Genomic DNA, 14,756 nt, shown 5'->3' on the forward strand with positions numbered 1-14,756 from the left:
TCCTTTCATGTCAGAAGATGGTGTTCTGGGAATAGGGGTTATACTGGAACTCGCGTCAGCCGGCGTATTTATTTTTGCTTATAAAATGACCTCTTTTCTTTCTGAGGTGGATTCACTTTTGATTACAGGTGTTGAAATCCGCTCGTTTTCCAGCCAAAAATGAGGAACCTCTCCAATTCCCCAACCCTTCAATCTCGGGCAGATCTCTCCCTCTTAAATAGGACAAGAGCACGGTGGAGATAGTCTGAGAGAGTCTTTCTATGGTTGAGCTATGCAACCGTTCTCACTTTGATTTATTGCACCGTCTCAGTTCGGTGGCAAAAAGTTCCCACCTTATCGTCCAATCAGAAGTCAGCGGTAGCATATTTTAGCTATGCTGTGTGACCCCGCTCTCAGCCTCTCTCTATCTTCCCCTCCTATATCTTTCTCGCCCTCTTTCGCACTCACTTTATATTTTTGTCTTCTCTCTCATTGTTCTTGTGTGTGTGATAATGTGCATGCGTGTGTGTTTTGGCAGCAAGCAGAGCTGCATAATCGAGTGGCGGTTGGTGACTGATGAAGGCAGCATCAGATTTGCCTCTTTGACAGTCAGATTACTTAACGGCACAGGGGGTTGTTTAAAATGGGTAGCCCCCCTGCCTCTGTGCCAAACACAGGCCCAACTTTAGGGACAGGTGTGGGATCATTAGCGCCACGGCCTGCAGTCAGTCAACAAAAAACAAAGCAAGAACGCCAACGAAGAAACTCACCACTCCCTTCACAGTTCTGTGGGCCATGTCTTGTCACTCGGATGAAATGGTATTATTCGGTAGAAAAAAAAAAATTCTTCCCATCTTTAAGGTATGCGTTACTCAAAATTATTATAATTTCCTCGCTTTCAAGTCTTTTGAAACCAGTATGACTTGCTTTACTATGTGGAACACAAAATTTTGTTTAGTAGAGTGTTCTGGCCACTCTTTTCCACACAATTGAAGTAAACGGTAAAGCACAATCAATAACAACCCAAATTTGTGCTTGTTTTTTTTCATAAACAGCCATTTCATAATTTGATGGGATACACTGAATGAGTCATGTGGACTACTTTAATGATACTTTGTTGCGCTTGAAAGCTCTTGGTCACCGTTTTAGTTTCATTTCACGGAAGAAAGCAGGGTTAGCGCACTGCTGTACTTGTACTTTTGTGTTCAAAAGATGCGTTGAAGTCATGCGGGAACAACGGGAACTACTGTTAGGAAACTTAAATGAAAACTAAAATGAATTCCTTGCCAAATAACAAAACAGTTAAAGCTGATGTACGGATATAAATGAACTAAAATCAAAAAAAAAAAAAAAAAAGGCAAATGCAAAAATGCTAAAAACAAAAACTGGATTAAAAAATTAAAAATAAAATAAATTACTAAACCAAACTAAAATTAAAACAAAAAAATATTAAAAAAAGATTGTTAAAAATAATAATATACTCTACTCAGCATATAAATAATACCAAATTATCACTGCAAATAATACATATTGCAAACTTTTGCAAACATTCTACAATATTACAAAATATATTAAACATAATCTAAAATTAAAAAAAAAAAAAAAAAAAAAAAAAATCTCCCCCAGATTCACAGACAAGGTTTAAGCCTAGTTCTAGTCTATTTCAACTGAAATTAAATACTGATTTTAAAATATAAGAGTACCTTTGTTTTGTTTCGGGACGTTGTTAATGTTTTTTTTTTTTTTTAACATCATAAAATGTGAAACTGGGCCTAAGAGTTCTAACTAAGAAAAAGACAAAAAGGTCAATAATAATAATAATAATAATGAAATTGACAGTAAACATGCCTAAACAGAAATTGCAGATGTATATTTGACACTTTAGCATACTGCAAAAAAAAAAGAAAAAAAAAAAGGTTTAAATAACATTGCTTCTTTAAAAGCATTGTTTGCTGTGGTTAAGGAGCAGTAAGCCGCAGAGCTCGAATTGAGCTGTCAGCTGAATTGCCGCATGGCTAAGTGGGCCCAACTGTGGGGTGGCATCTCTGCACTGGGGAGAACAGCTCACTGCACTATCGCAGTCACAGAAATCCTTCACGTCTCGCTTGGTCGCCTTGTACATGTCGCCTGGGCCCGGGCCCTGCCCCATCCCACAGGAACCAGACTGAAACGCTCAATGTGCTGGACTGGAAATACCATCTCGAAATATGTTCCAAATTGACTCCCGGAAAAAAGAAAAGAAAGAAACGATGTCTCACCCTCAACATATGACCCGAAACAGCACCTGGACTGCAGAATCAAGTTCATATCAACGACAAACCCCCTTTGAAAGTAAATATTTAGTCACATACAGCAAGAGGGGAAGATCTCGAAAATGGAATGCTAAAGCCTCTTCTGTGGAGTAAGATAAGAAGAAGATTACAGCTGTGAGCCTCTGGGAAGCATCCATAGTCTCTCACAAATGAAACTGAATGAGGTTTACAACACCAGCACTAGCAGACATTAGCCCACCTCTTGGATTTAGCCCGGTAAATTTGGATTTCGGAAATGCCACATATAAAAGGTGCCCAAACACATGGAAATAATAAAAAGGCACGAAAGAAAACAAGAATAAGCCTGCATAGATGAAAAAGGGAGCAACAGCCCATGTAAACATAAGAGAAGCAGAAGAAATAAGAGACAATCTTCGGTCCTGTTGACCCTTGAAGGCATGTCCACCAGAATAAAAGCAAAAACATCAACGCAATTTGTGTGCTTCGTTCTCATTGGCTAATTCTATCCCTCATGGCCCAGCTCGCTGCGTGGGAGGCCAAATCTCAGCATACAAGCACCAATCGAGTTAACAAATAAACATCACCTCATTAGCATGTTATCAATGAAGTGTTATTCATGTAAGCACATTGTTGACACTGAAAGCTATTAGAGAGACTTCAAAAAAGTGCCACTGCATTTAGACACTTAACAGCGAGCTGTTTAAAATGAGAAGGACACTTACTGAGTCTCTTGGCAGCCTCCAGGGCTTCAGAGGCAGTGTCAGCCACGAAGAAGCGCTGGACGGTCACGCCGCTGTCCTGCATCAGCTTCTTGCTCTGGTACTCCTGCAGGTTCAGCCATCTTCTGGGACTTACCCTCGCCAGCTAAAAACACAAACAATATGGTTTACTTAATAAAACCTCTGAATAAAATATTTCTTGTGCATGCTTCAGTCCGCAGTCTGGCAGCAAATGCATGAAATGTTTATAAAATATTGTGTACATTATATCTGATTCAGTGTTGTTTGACATATTGGACTATCATAAATATTATGGGTACACACTCACGTGACGCTGCTGTTTTTTCGAGACCAGTTAAATACACACGCTTGTATGCGTCAAAATGTCTTTGCGAGTATCCTAGTAGTAAATAAAGTAATTTAGGTTTTCGGTGAAAGCAGCTGAGAAACAAAACAAACAGTATATTGGATCCGGGCAGCTCTTAAAGTGACAGCAGCTGTCTGTCATTCATTCAAACAACAAAGAAAGAAAATATCTCACCGCTCTTGACTAAAGAAAAATACATATTTTTGATTTACACTGTAAAAATATGCAGTGTTTTTATACATTGGATTACCTTATAGTATGCATGTAACATTGTAGTTGTTCCACTGTATCATTTTTTGTCCTGTTGCTTGTAATGAGTTTCTTATTATTTTTATTTAACCACTAACTATTATTATTTATTATTATTATTATAACTAGTTATTTTTTTGCTTTGCTTTAGGCTAGCTTGATTTGGAATTTGATTACGTCGGAAATTTGGCTAATGTGGCTAAGCCATTACGTTTTTTGGACTATTCATTATTATATGACCCATGGAAAGCTTTTCCGTGCCTGCTCCAATCTGAAGCCCCGCAGCAAAGAAGTGATAAAGGACACCTAACGGAAAATGTCAATTTAGTCACACAATAGTAATTCTGATTTGGTTATCAGAGTTTAACATATATGTTTAGATATATTTATATCCCTTTTTTTCAATATATAGTATTATTTTGATATTTTTCTTTTTGATTTTTGCTTTTGTGTATCTGCCATCAAAATGTCTAAAAATGCAGTCACGTTTGATCAAAATTTCTGTGTCACAATATATCATTATATACGTGGCAGTTCAGACTAGACATTTCAATTGCCACATTTCCACATCTCTACTGTCACGTGCAATATGCCGCCATACCGTTCCGTCCTACCTACCATGAATACACAATGAGTAGAATTAATTTTTTCAGGCAGCTCTTTGAAGTCATTTCACAACAGACATCAGCTGTAATAAAGCGGTTTCAAGTCTTGCCTTGCATTCAGGCTACGATTTTAAATCATTGCGGCTCGGTGCTAGGTTAATATTCACACACATTCATGATCACGTCCTTTGATGAGCATTGAATGTGATAGTTAACAACCCATAAGACACTCATTAAATAGACAATTTCCCATTATTCACCACTATAGAATGAGAGTGAAACAGGTTATCAGAGCAGCACAGTGCTAAATGAAGTTAAGCACCTTATTAAGTCATGCTTTTGAACAACTCTCTATGGCTTCTGCTAATTAAGCGTCTACGTGTCTCCATAGAGAATAATGAGAGCCGCCACCAGAGTTGGCAGGCTGTGGAAGTGTATACTCCGAAGTGCACGCCACCGAAGTGCACACATTATGAGGTGCATTTGATACGGAACTGAAGTGCACAGTGTGGCGATAAACTGAAAAACATATACACAGAAAAATCGACAAAACTCTTTCAGCGTTTACTACACAGAGCCGCAGTTCACTGAAAAGCCACGCAATATCGTGTTCATTATTGCCGACGTATCGTCTGCGGTTATGAGCGCAATATTGTGTAGCTATGCGCACGATCTGCTTTTGATTGTTTGCACAGCTCTACTTAAAATTCAGTACCACAAAAGACATTAAACAGAAGTGTGTATTATTAGGATTTGTCCTAAATGCTTCACCCAAAGAGGAATACCCAGAAAATTTAGTGGCAAAATATACACTCAAAAAGTATAAGTCCACAGGAGGCGCTTAAGAGCACACTTTTAGGTCTACAAAAGGCTTGCCACAACGGACACCGGTATAACCAGCAACACAGTCTAATTTTATTATTATTATTATTATATTATTATTATTTTATATCACGGTATATGCTGTCCATGCATCATATTTATTTTTATTCGTTTCGCTTAAAAGTTTTATACATTTCATAATTAATTATTATGATATTATTATCATCAGAATTAATAATTATTTATTGATTTTTTATTTTGTATACCTATACAAAAAAGTAAGTTATTTATTATATATTAGGCATATAGCATGGTGTGTTTTTATTTTATTTATATTTTATTTAATGTTCTTTATTGTATTTTGTTGTTGCTTGAACTGAATTCAAGCAACCGATATCGAACTGCCGCTGTTGTGAAAGTAAAAGTAAAATGCTCATTCTTTTTTTTTTTTTTTTAAACTAGGTTATTTAAAAGCAATAAAGTAAAAAAAAAAAAAAAAAAAAAAAAAAAAAAAAGGAAAAGTGAGCGAAAAAGGGAAATACAAAGTAAAGGTATACAACTGCTTGTTACCGAATTGCTGGAAATTGTAAAGTAAAAGACGTGGTGTGGTTACAGGCCATTTAAAACCTGAAGGAAAGTGAGAAAAAGACAGCAACCTCAAACGACCCCCAGTGATACCGGTATTACTGGTATTGTCACACATTGACGAACCAGTGAGGTAGTTTCCTCACTGTGGCATCCCTAGTCTACAGTGACAATTTGGACACCCCACTGTTTTGTGGATTTCACAAATTTGTGTGAGCAAAGACCACAAGTCCGCATGAATTGAGCCATTTGGAACAGAACCGGACAGCAAGAAACAGAAAGTGCAACAAAGAAAAGTTCATATGTCTCCAATCCTCTCACTAACGTAATAATTTGCTCTTTGATAAGAGTCAGATGATGCACTACTCTCATTCTCTGCAATGTTCTTCTCAGTGCCTGCATTTCATCATTTCACTACTATACATCACAGCGTGCTTTGACTGTGCTTGGCTACAGAGAACTAAATAAACTATGATTCATCATATTATTGAATTTGGTGCTCACAGCGCATTTCTCATAAGATAAAACAGATCACGAAAGGAATCGGTTGTTAAATTTAGCCAAAACTTTGATATCGCAATAACGATTTCCTGGCATTGTAGTACGCACTGCACAACAAATGTTCTCTTCCTCGCTTAAGCTCAGAATGAGACGTCTATAATGGATGTTAGGTTATCAGGATAATATGGAACCGATTTCCAACTAATTACTTGTGTCTAGAAATGTGTACGCGCAGAATTGCCTAGCTTGGAAATGTACAGTCCATGCATGCAGTCCTCAGGTGACACTTGAAAGCAGACTTCTGAAACTAAAATGGCAATTTGCATGATGCTTTTTACGTATATTCTTTATTTTGCTTTAGGTGACCTTGTAAAACAGTGTGTATCCAACCACTGATGGAAAAAGGAGCCAAGACTAATAGTACAGAAATTTAGAGACCATATATTGCAGTAACTATCCGTTACGGGCCATTAAAAACAGACGGAAAGCAGGGAAAATACGGAAACGACCCACTGTCCGTCTGTAAATATATTTTACTTAATTTACATTTTATATCAACTAATAAATAATATAACAATAATCATTTAATTTAAATATTTAACCACTAATCTTGGTTATATCAAACGTGTTACATGTAACAAACATTAACTATTAAAAAAAATATTGAATTTATTATATAAAACAATGACCTAGTGTACTTTTGTGCTTAGGTGCTATATATAAATATATAATGTATCAACAATCACCAAAAGCACCTAAGAGTACCATTGTCAGCTATTAAACATGATTTTTTCCGCAGAAAGGTATTATTTTCATGGTTAGCATCTGCTGAGTCCTCTGAGGGTCATTCCTAATGGCCGTGGTGTAGCATTCGATGTATATTTATACCTCTGTATGGGGGTGGATACTGTCATATTTAAAACTGGAAACAGCTCCCTGTTGAACAAGCTCGTTGTTGTTAACATCGCTACTTATGAAAGGTTCAACGGAAGGGCACTGGCTAATAAAGCTGCCTCACACATCAAAACTAAGCATATTGTGCGTTTAGTACTTCCGGTCACATTTATGACGAAACGCAAAACTTGCCAATAACCTTAAAAGGACCTCCTGATTCTCTGTCCATGTCCACATGTTGTGACTCCAGAGCGACATTTACCTTCAGTCAGCAACACAGCTGAAGGTTTTTATTTAGATCTCACAGATGAGGGTTTATTTTCTGACAGTCTTGGGCACAATGGGCTTACGGTTCACATCTTTTTATTAATTCATATGGGAAATAAGTGCTGTTTTCTCACCAGATTATGCTTCATTGCGTCAGCAATAAACATAAAGTGTGCTTTAGATGAATAAACTTCCCAAAACAAATATTAATAAAGAGATACGCGAGATGAAGAGAGACAATTCTCCTGGATCGTTTCAGGAAAAAAAGAAAGACATGAGGGGAAACACAACTAACTTGTGGTGAACAAAAGTAAAACTGTATTAACGATACTATTTCTTCAGTTACAAAGTGTTTGATAATTGATTCTGTAGCATGTAACTTTAGCGCTATGCTAAGCTAACAAAGCGAGCCGTTTCCCGCCTTTCTTTGCGCATGATCTGCGTAATTTAATAATGTAAGTAACCAACTCACACACTTACATATGAGTACTTTGTTAAGTCAAAAAAAGACTTGAAATGGCCTGAAAGCATGATCTGTGGAAGCTTGGTGTAATTTGAAGTAAATCTCCATGTCTGAGACCAATACTTACAGAGCTTTATTGACTGATGATGCAAAAAAATAAAAAATGTTAAATGCTAAAAATGTTATTACTGCTTTTTTCTGTTCTATTTCCGTTAGTGATGTTATTTATCCAAGAAAACGTGACTGTTAGCTGAATTTACATTTGATTTATGACTTTAAAACACCAACGCACACCGTTTATCTTTACATTTTATAGATTTCTTCAGCTGATTAACACTAAAAAGACTGACAGGCAAACAAAATCTCAATTTTTCAAAAGCCCAAGCATTTAAAGCAGCAACAAATTCATAGAATTTTCTAATTAGGCATCAAAAAAGAGCAACCGCCAAAAGCCGTCTCCTCAAAAGCATCCTCAGATTCACAGCCCTGTGTCACCCAAAGACCAGAAAGCAAACTAGCATCAGATAGCAGGTGTCAGGTGTAACATCTAAATGTAGAGTCTAATGAGAGAATTATATGTTTAAAAATAATCAACATGGAAGGCGATGATATTTGTCTAGCAGTTATATTTTTGCGCTTCTGTCAGTCAGGCGTTATTCCCAGTTCCAGCCCTGCTTGATTAACCGGACTGTGGAAGTGCTAAAAGAGCTCCGTTGCAACCTCTTTGGAAATGTTAGCGGTAATTGTTTTCTTCTCCCCCATTTTTTTGCTAAATTTAGCGGGAGTCCACTTTGTAGCCGTACGGGTTATTAGTTCACCCAAGGGCAAAGAGAGGTTGAGGTGCATCCGTACCGGGAGGTGGGCGTCAGGGGCGAGAGAGCTGCGCTCCAGGAGGAGGCGGTAAGAGGGGGACGGCAGGTGTCTGATCTCCCCTGAGACTCTGCCTCAACAGTAATTATCTTCATCAGCACTCTGGAGACACCACCAGTTAAATACCAACACACACACACACACAGCTTTCTACACCCACAAACAGACATGCAGTTGAAAGCAAATAACAAGTGTATACATAAATAAATATATTTAAATGAAATAGATGCACTTGCAGGAATAATAGTACATAAGTAAGTAAAGGAGTAAATCATTTGTGGGTACTCGACAATAATGCATATGGGTGCATTAAAAAAGCTTTGCTTAGGTAAATTGTAAGTATGACGTAAAATGTCGAAATGCATGAGAAATAAAAAAAACTTATGATAAAGTGTCATAATATAAACTTTTTATGTCATCTAAACTTACTACTAAATTGTTTTATATCATAACTTCTTATGTAGCGGAAATACACTTCCATATAATGTGACTGACTTATATGATATTCAAAATGTTTAAGCATCAATTGACAGTAAAATTAAATGATATATGCCCTTCGAGACTTCTCGTTCTTTAGCCACTGTAGGGCTAAAGAACCTACAGAAAGCACGGTAAACTGTAAAACTGTTTGCACTACAAAGCAGCGTGCTCTTAATTACAATAATACATTAAAACAATAGTAAGTTTGCAATATCAAGCAGTAAAACTAAAAATAGCTGGAAGTGGATGACACCGGAAGCTAGACGCATTAGCCTTAATTTATAAATGCCTCCGCCTGCTCTTACAGGAAAAACAGGGTGGATAAAGTCACAGGAAAACAACAAAAAAAGCCAAGTGACACCTACATAAAACCCTATTTCCGAACTTTTTCCATGAATAGTCAAGTCAGTATTTTCAAGTTTAGAAAATGAAATGCTATTACAAAACGCTCTTAGTTTTGGTTATGGTTTCTTCTTTGGCGAGCTAGAAGCGACAACCATGACATTTTGCAGTAACTGTTAAATGTCAAAAGAATGGCATAAAAATAAAATTCTCTCTTTCTTCTTACAAGTCATTATGGATTAAAACCGTCCAACTACTCAAATCGGTCCTACGATTTTATCCTCCTCTCGTGCTGCATCAATTCAACAGTGTCACTGTAAATACGAGCGTTAGAATGTTAATTACTTTAATGTCTCAGGTAATTAATTAAAGCGTGTTAAATATGCTGTGTGAAGTTAAAATTAGTTAAGCCATGTTTCAGCACACTGCATTCTCTTTCAGGTTGGTAACACACACACTGTTTTGGTTCCTTGCATAACGGCGTGTGTGTGTGTCCATCTCCCTGTAACCAACCAGGGGTTACCAGCAAAACCTTTCTCTATATTATCTGTTTTAATGGGAAAATGCTGCTTCCCAAACCCCCTCCCAAAAAAAGAAACTTGCTCTGGCTGTGCACCACATTGAGTTTGTACCAGGCACAAGCAGTTCTGCTACTCTTTTAACACAACCTGAAGGAAAAAAAGAAAGGTAATTTATGTATGACGGCCTTAAGAATTGTGAAATTATACTGGGAAGGAGGTTTTTCGGATCAACAACTAGGTCAACAAAAAAAAAACTGATTTCAGCCTCCTCATAAAGCTGGAAAGTGTGTTAAGAGCCCTAAACCTTGACTGCACGATTCAGAGATTTGAGACACTGTTAAAAAATCCATCAGTTAGTGTACTTAGCAACTAAAGGGTTAATTCACTCCAAAATGAAAATTCTGTCATTAATTACTCACCTTTATGTCATTCCAAACCCGTAAGACCTTCAGTCATCTTTGGACACAAATTAAGATATTTTTGATGAAATCGGAGACCCATCTGACCCTCCATAGACAGCAATACAACTGAACTGTTCCCAGGTCCAGAAACGTTTTTTGCACAAAAAAAGTAGACTGATGTCACATGGACCGTTTTACTGATGTTTTTACTACGTTTCTGGATCTGGGGACATTTCAGTTATATTGCTGTCTAAGGAGGGTCAGATGGCTCTCTGATCTTATCAAAAATATCTTTATATGGGTTCTGAAGATGAATGACGGTCTTATGGGTTTGGACACGAGGTTGAGTAATTAATGACAGAATTTTCATTTTGGGGCGAACTAACCTTTTAGTACACAGTCAATGGTTTCAAAGGCAACCAATGGGAAAGCAGACACTGGAGCTATAGTGTTATTTTTCTTATTCCAAATGTGTATAGCTATTTCTTCTGTGACACAAGTAGAAGACCTTAAAAAAAATTGAGAAATCAGTAGAGAGTATAAATCAATGGCATCCAACAGACAAAAAAGCTGATAGAGATTCATAATTATATTAAGATGAGTAAATGATGGTAGAGTTTTCATTTATGCTTGTACTAACCCTAATGCTTTCTCCAGTAGACCACATCACTTCCACACTACTTAAAGAACATCTGAGCCACATAATTGTGGACTAACCACACAATCTTAAAATGACCTTATTCTCACCTGACCTAAACAGAAACATTTGCTTTTCTCACAAGTTTGTATCCTTTATTAGCATTGAAAGAAACTGCTTCTCTAGATCCTCCGGGAGGCCAGATGTCTCTTAAGTACATGGTGGCCCACAGCAGATCTTGACTTATCGGTGTTCTCTCACAGAGGTGAAAGGACGAAGAAAGGCTGTGGCAGCAGTTGCATCAAATTCCACAAGATAGCAGATGCTCTGTAAGGCCCCAACTTTACAAAGTCAGGCGCAGAGTTAAGGTTGTAGCCTTATCGTCATCATTTATTTGAGAACGGCGACTAATTGCATGGTATGCGATGCACAGATTTGACATTATTTTGCTGCATTTTATTTTTAATTAAATGTGAAATTATATTTGTGCATTTGGCGCACTTTGTCTCTGTGTGTTTTCCTTGTGCACGAGGATCGCAAATCTAATATTCAGATTTGAGGGTGCACTACTCCATTGGAAAGAATGGGCCACTGCACTGCAGTGATGATGAGGTCTATGCTAATGCAGCTGGATATATGAAGGTAATACGCACACACTTCAAATGGAGGAGGAAAAAAAAAAAAAAAACACTCCAAGGTGCTGGAAAGGGTCTGCTGCTCTTGAATGTAATAGACTCCTGGCTCAGTCATTGCTCTTATAACCCTATTCTGATACCTGCACTGCTTCTCATTAACGGTGACAGATAAGGGGAAAAAAATAGCATTTTGAATTGTGTTTGGGTGCGTGTATGAAATGTGGTGAGGGGAGCAAGTAAATAGTGAGTTTGAAATGCCAACATATGTTAATGGCAACCAAATCCGAACAATATTTGCAAATATGTGATATTTTCAAGTTTAACGAGATCTTTAGCGCAAAGAATAAACATAGGATGAGAATCATGTAGTCAATGTAATGTATTTGGCTCACATTTTGGCTGATACAGAAAACCAGTAGTTAAATGGTGATGCATTGTGGATCACAAAATTCGTATTTAATATTTAGGTATGCGTATAGCTGATAAAGATGTGTCGGTACTTATTGGCCAATAACCAACAAATGGCAAATATTACAATTCTATTCTAAATCTAAGATACAGATGAGTTGCACATACAGGAGGATATTTAGCATTTCAACATTTTCACGCAATTAGTCTTCTGCAGTGAATGGGTGCCGTCAGAATAAAAATCCAAACAGCTGATAAAAACATTACAATAATGCAAAACACAATGCATCAGTTAATGTCCTGTGAAGTGTAGTTAAAACACCTTACAAACACTTTAAAGGATGTTAACTTGATGTTAATGTTGTTTGTTTGGCCTCTCATTTTGACGGCACCCATTAACTGCAAAACTTCTATATTTTGCATCCCAATAAACATTTAATTTTCCCCACCTGCATGGACATCAACAAAAGTAAAACCGTTTCGGACGCGGTTTAGTTTCATTTAAAAAAAATAAAATAAAAAATGATCCATTCTTTAGAATAACATGTGAATTAAAATCAACATAATAACACTGAACATGGATTATAAAAGTTAATATGATCCGTTACGATTTATTGTCATCTTTAACTAACATTATTAGTTTGCCTGACCATATGCACAATTACCAAAGCACCACAGACCGTAAGCAAGCAGCTGCTTTGAGATCCGATCTCATTGCTTCTTGCCAGAGAGATGTGAAGTGTTAGAGTAACACAGGAGGACATGTCTAAACACCTAGCTGATGGATGAGACAATCGCTATGCAAAAGAAAACAAGACGGAAATAAATCAACATTCATCTTTACAAAACCACGAGAGAGAATCAAACGTAATCACGCATCCAAACATGAAATCTGCTGGGGTTTTCACAGATTTTACAAACCGATATTACGAATATTACAGAATTGCTCAACGTGCCAATGACCCAGACAGCGCAGGCAAGTCAATGGAGACTACATTTAGCACGCTATTAGTCTGCCCTCAACATTAGCATGACTTGTACATTAGGTTCCTCCATCAGCCAGACAGAGAGAACGAAAATCGTAAGTCGATAAGGAATTGATTCCTAAAAGAGTTCTTGAGGGGAGACAAAAAGAAAAGAAAATTAAGCAACGCAACTGCTGTCCTCGCTGGGGCAAAATGCATTTTACATTTGCATATTCATGAGGGGGTATTTACAAATCTGTATTGACCAATCCAATTCTTCCGAGAGTAGGAAGAGGAGCTTAAAAGCTCAAACAAGGAGATTTTCTAAGGACAGGCTTATGGAGAGCTTTTCTTGAGGTCTTTCAGAGGGCAATGCTGCTTCATTGTGCATAAAAAAAAAAAAACATTAAACCAGAGAGATCGTTTTCAAAAAAAAAAAAAAAAAAAAAGCTTTTGTTTAATCGTTTGTTTAATCACCCCATAATTTGCATTCAAAACCTACTGTATTCCCATCTACCATTCCGATATATCAAACCCTTTTTTTTCCCTGGGTAAAGGAAACTCTTGCATAACTATGTAGAAACAATTAGTTATCGTAAGATAAACATCAGCGAACAGTAAATATCTGAGCTGTTGCTTACTAAAATGAATACTATTAAAAGAATTGTTTCTGAAAAAAATTAATTAATTAAATAACTGAAAACATAAAAACACAAATGATAAAAAAAGAATAATAATAATAATAATAATAATGTGTAAAATAACACTGAAAAATGTGACACATGCAATGCTTTCTGAAAATTCAACGTATTTTATGATAGTTTAGCGACAGAAAAAAATGGAACCGTTTTTTTAAGTTTCAAAATACTCATGATTGAGAAACCTGTACAAAAAAAAAAAATACAAAAATATATTAAAATGTTTCAAATTACTCAAATGACCTGCTGTGTTCGTTTCTTTCCCTAATTACCAGCATCTAATGCTTTAAATATTCGCAATCTTTCCAAAACGCGAAGGAAGTTTGTATTTCAGTTTCGAGGATTGTTTTAGAACGTGAAAACGAAAATACACGACAGTGACACTTCGTTTACGTTTCATTTAACGTTATAATATAATGAGGTTCCCATACCTGTTTCACATTTCCAGTCACAGATTAAACCTACACCGTTATATGTTAATTCTTTCTCTAATTATCAGCATCTGATGCTTTGACAAACAGTGTTTAAGAAGTGGCCCAGTCGGCTGCATCAGATCCTTCGTAGCGCAGTCACAGGCCAGCAGTCTCCAGGGGTTAAAATCCTCATTACTAGTCATAGCTCTGCCCTAAACCCTTTGAAATGACTCTTCCTAATTAGCACCTCCAAATGGCCTCACATTTAATTAACTTGTGGAATCCTTGAGGGGCGTTCTGATTTAAGAAATTAACACATTTTCCCATTCCTGATTGTAACTAATTGGTTTACTTTATATAGAAATGATAGCTGCCATTTATCATGACTAATACAATGCCGATGTTAAAACAATGGAGCTAATAAAGTGCTGTCGACAACTCGGTGCTCATTACTGTAAAACTATCCGAGACACTTAAAAGATTTAATAAGTTGTATTTACGCAGTTTTAACGTTCGCGCGAGCTAATTAAGAGATCAAATGGCGAAACTATTTTCATTTGAAACATCAATGTTCCTTAGAAGGCACAATGTCAAATAACGAAGCAATGAGTTAATTAGCTTGTGCGGAGGAAAAAAAAAACTAAACAAATAAAAGTAACGCG

At 36.8% G+C, this 14,756-nt stretch overlaps 1 protein-coding gene and 1 pseudogene across 1 annotated transcript in view; one reads left to right on the forward strand and one right to left on the reverse strand.

Annotated features, from left to right (window-relative positions):
• LOC122353810 overlaps positions 1-14,756 on the forward strand; it is a 346,864-nt pseudogene that overhangs the window by 116,378 nt on the left and 215,730 nt on the right.
• suclg2 (succinate-CoA ligase GDP-forming subunit beta) overlaps positions 1-14,756 on the reverse strand; it is an 87,799-nt gene that overhangs the window by 67,154 nt on the left and 5,889 nt on the right. The window contains exon 2 of the mRNA XM_043251678.1: positions 2,975-3,116. Coding sequence (XP_043107613.1) covers positions 2,975-3,116 — 142 coding nt within the window. The remainder of the gene's footprint in view (positions 1-2,974; positions 3,117-14,756) is intronic.

This window comes from Puntigrus tetrazona, chromosome 11, assembly GCF_018831695.1.
Source record: "Puntigrus tetrazona isolate hp1 chromosome 11, ASM1883169v1, whole genome shotgun sequence".
Lineage (NCBI taxonomy): Eukaryota > Metazoa > Chordata > Actinopteri > Cypriniformes > Cyprinidae > Puntigrus > Puntigrus tetrazona.